General features: G+C 63.5%; 1 protein-coding gene across 1 annotated transcript; it reads right to left on the bottom strand.

Moving 5' to 3' along the window:
• GMORB2_3153 (Acyltransferase family) lies at positions 1-1,397 on the bottom strand (the record flags this gene model as incomplete). The annotated part of the gene is made up of 2 exons (XM_035465129.1): positions 1-1,275; positions 1,380-1,397. 2 exons carry the CDS (start codon positions 1,395-1,397, stop codon positions 1-3), a joined length of 1,293 nt encoding a protein of 430 aa, XP_035319004.1.
• Between the last annotated feature and the right edge of the window lie 118 nt (positions 1,398-1,515).

The raw sequence follows: 1,515 nt of genomic DNA, 5'->3' as shown, positions 1-1,515 counted from the left end.
CTAAGAGCTGCCATGTTGAGGCAGCAGAGCGGGACCAGCCGACTTCTCATCAGGGTCCTCCTTGATAAAGGAGACGATGCGCTCCGATATGCGGGCGCAGAAGCTGTCGACGTACGTGGTCCACAGGTGGGCGGAGCCGTACGTCATGGCGACGTAGAGGGGGAGGACGATGAAGAGCTTGACGGGGCTGCCCAGGGTCAGAGGGGGCTCACCCTCGGCGGGGAGGTCGAAGCCGTAGACCATCCAGCAGAGGACGGAGCGGAGGATCTGGTTGTGGAGTAGGTAGACGGCAAAGGACATGCGGCCGAGCCAGAGGAAGAAGCGGTTGGACAGGATGGAGCGGGCGGTGGGGGAGAGGTGGAGGCCGATGACGATGACGTCCAGTCCGATGCCCGAGGCGAAGCGGGGGAAGTCGGGGTTCTCCGGGAGGATGGCGGCCAGGAACTCGTGGAGGAAGCGGGACCAAGGCTGCCAGTCAGAGTGGTCGTCGGGGAGCGAGGCGATGAAGAGGCCGACGAGGAGGAAGAAGACGGACATGACGGTGCGGATGATGCCGCCGGAGGCCGACATGGCCTGGGCACGCTTGAAGGAGTCGGGGTCGAGGTTCTGCAGGTCGGCCATGAAGGCGCCAAAGAAGAATTGCATGCCGAAGAAGGGGTCGTTGGAAGCCCAGCGGTATAGTGTGAGGGTCAGGGCAATGACCATGCGCCAGCGCTGCTGGACGTGGGAGGTGGTGAGCAGGAAGACGTAGGCCCAGAAGGCACCCTTCAGGATGGGCATCATGGTCCAGAGCTCGGAGCCGTACTCGCTGCGGCCGTGCGTCCAGACGGACAGGAGGTCGTGGGCCATGTTGTAGAGGGCGGCAAAGAGGTTGTCGCGGCGGTCGGGGCTGGTGACCTGCAGACCGTAGCCGTCCGAGTGGTTGGCCGTCTCGAAGGCACCGAGCTGGGTGGCGATACCGCTGATGAAGATTATGATGGCGACGGGGAGGAAGAGGCGAGGCACGCGGCGGATGGCCGACTTGGCCATCGAGTTGTAGGCCTGGTTCTGGTTGCCCTGGAGGAAGAGCTTGACGGGCTTGAGCGAGCAGACGTAGCCGGTGACGAGACAGAAGATGGCGACGCCGATGCGGCCCTGGACGAAGACGCGGAAGTAGGGGAGCTGGAGGAGGACGGGGGCGTCATCCTCCGAGTTGGAAGGCCATAGCAGCGGGGTGAACCAGGCGGCCACGATGTGCTTGACGACGACGAGGGAAGAGGCGACACCGCGAAGGCCCTGCAGAGTGGTTGTGTGTTAGCGACGCTGTCTCGTTGTTCCCTCTCCCCCTCTCGTAGACTCCATAGTGCCATCGTAGGACACACGCTCTTGTGTAGACACACTCCCCACACACTCCCCATTCTCGATTCGAAGGCGACGCCGAAAAGACGCGTGAAAGCTGAATGTGCTCTTCTTCCATGGAAGAGACAGAGAGGAGGGAATGGGATGGGGGAGGGGGGGGGGGGGGGGGGGGGGGGG

This window comes from Geosmithia morbida (genome assembly GCF_012550715.1).
Source record: "Geosmithia morbida isolate 1262 chromosome Unknown scaffold_16, whole genome shotgun sequence".
NCBI classification, from domain to species: domain Eukaryota; kingdom Fungi; phylum Ascomycota; class Sordariomycetes; order Hypocreales; family Bionectriaceae; genus Geosmithia; species Geosmithia morbida.
This window is presented reverse-complemented; position numbering and strand designations above follow the sequence as displayed.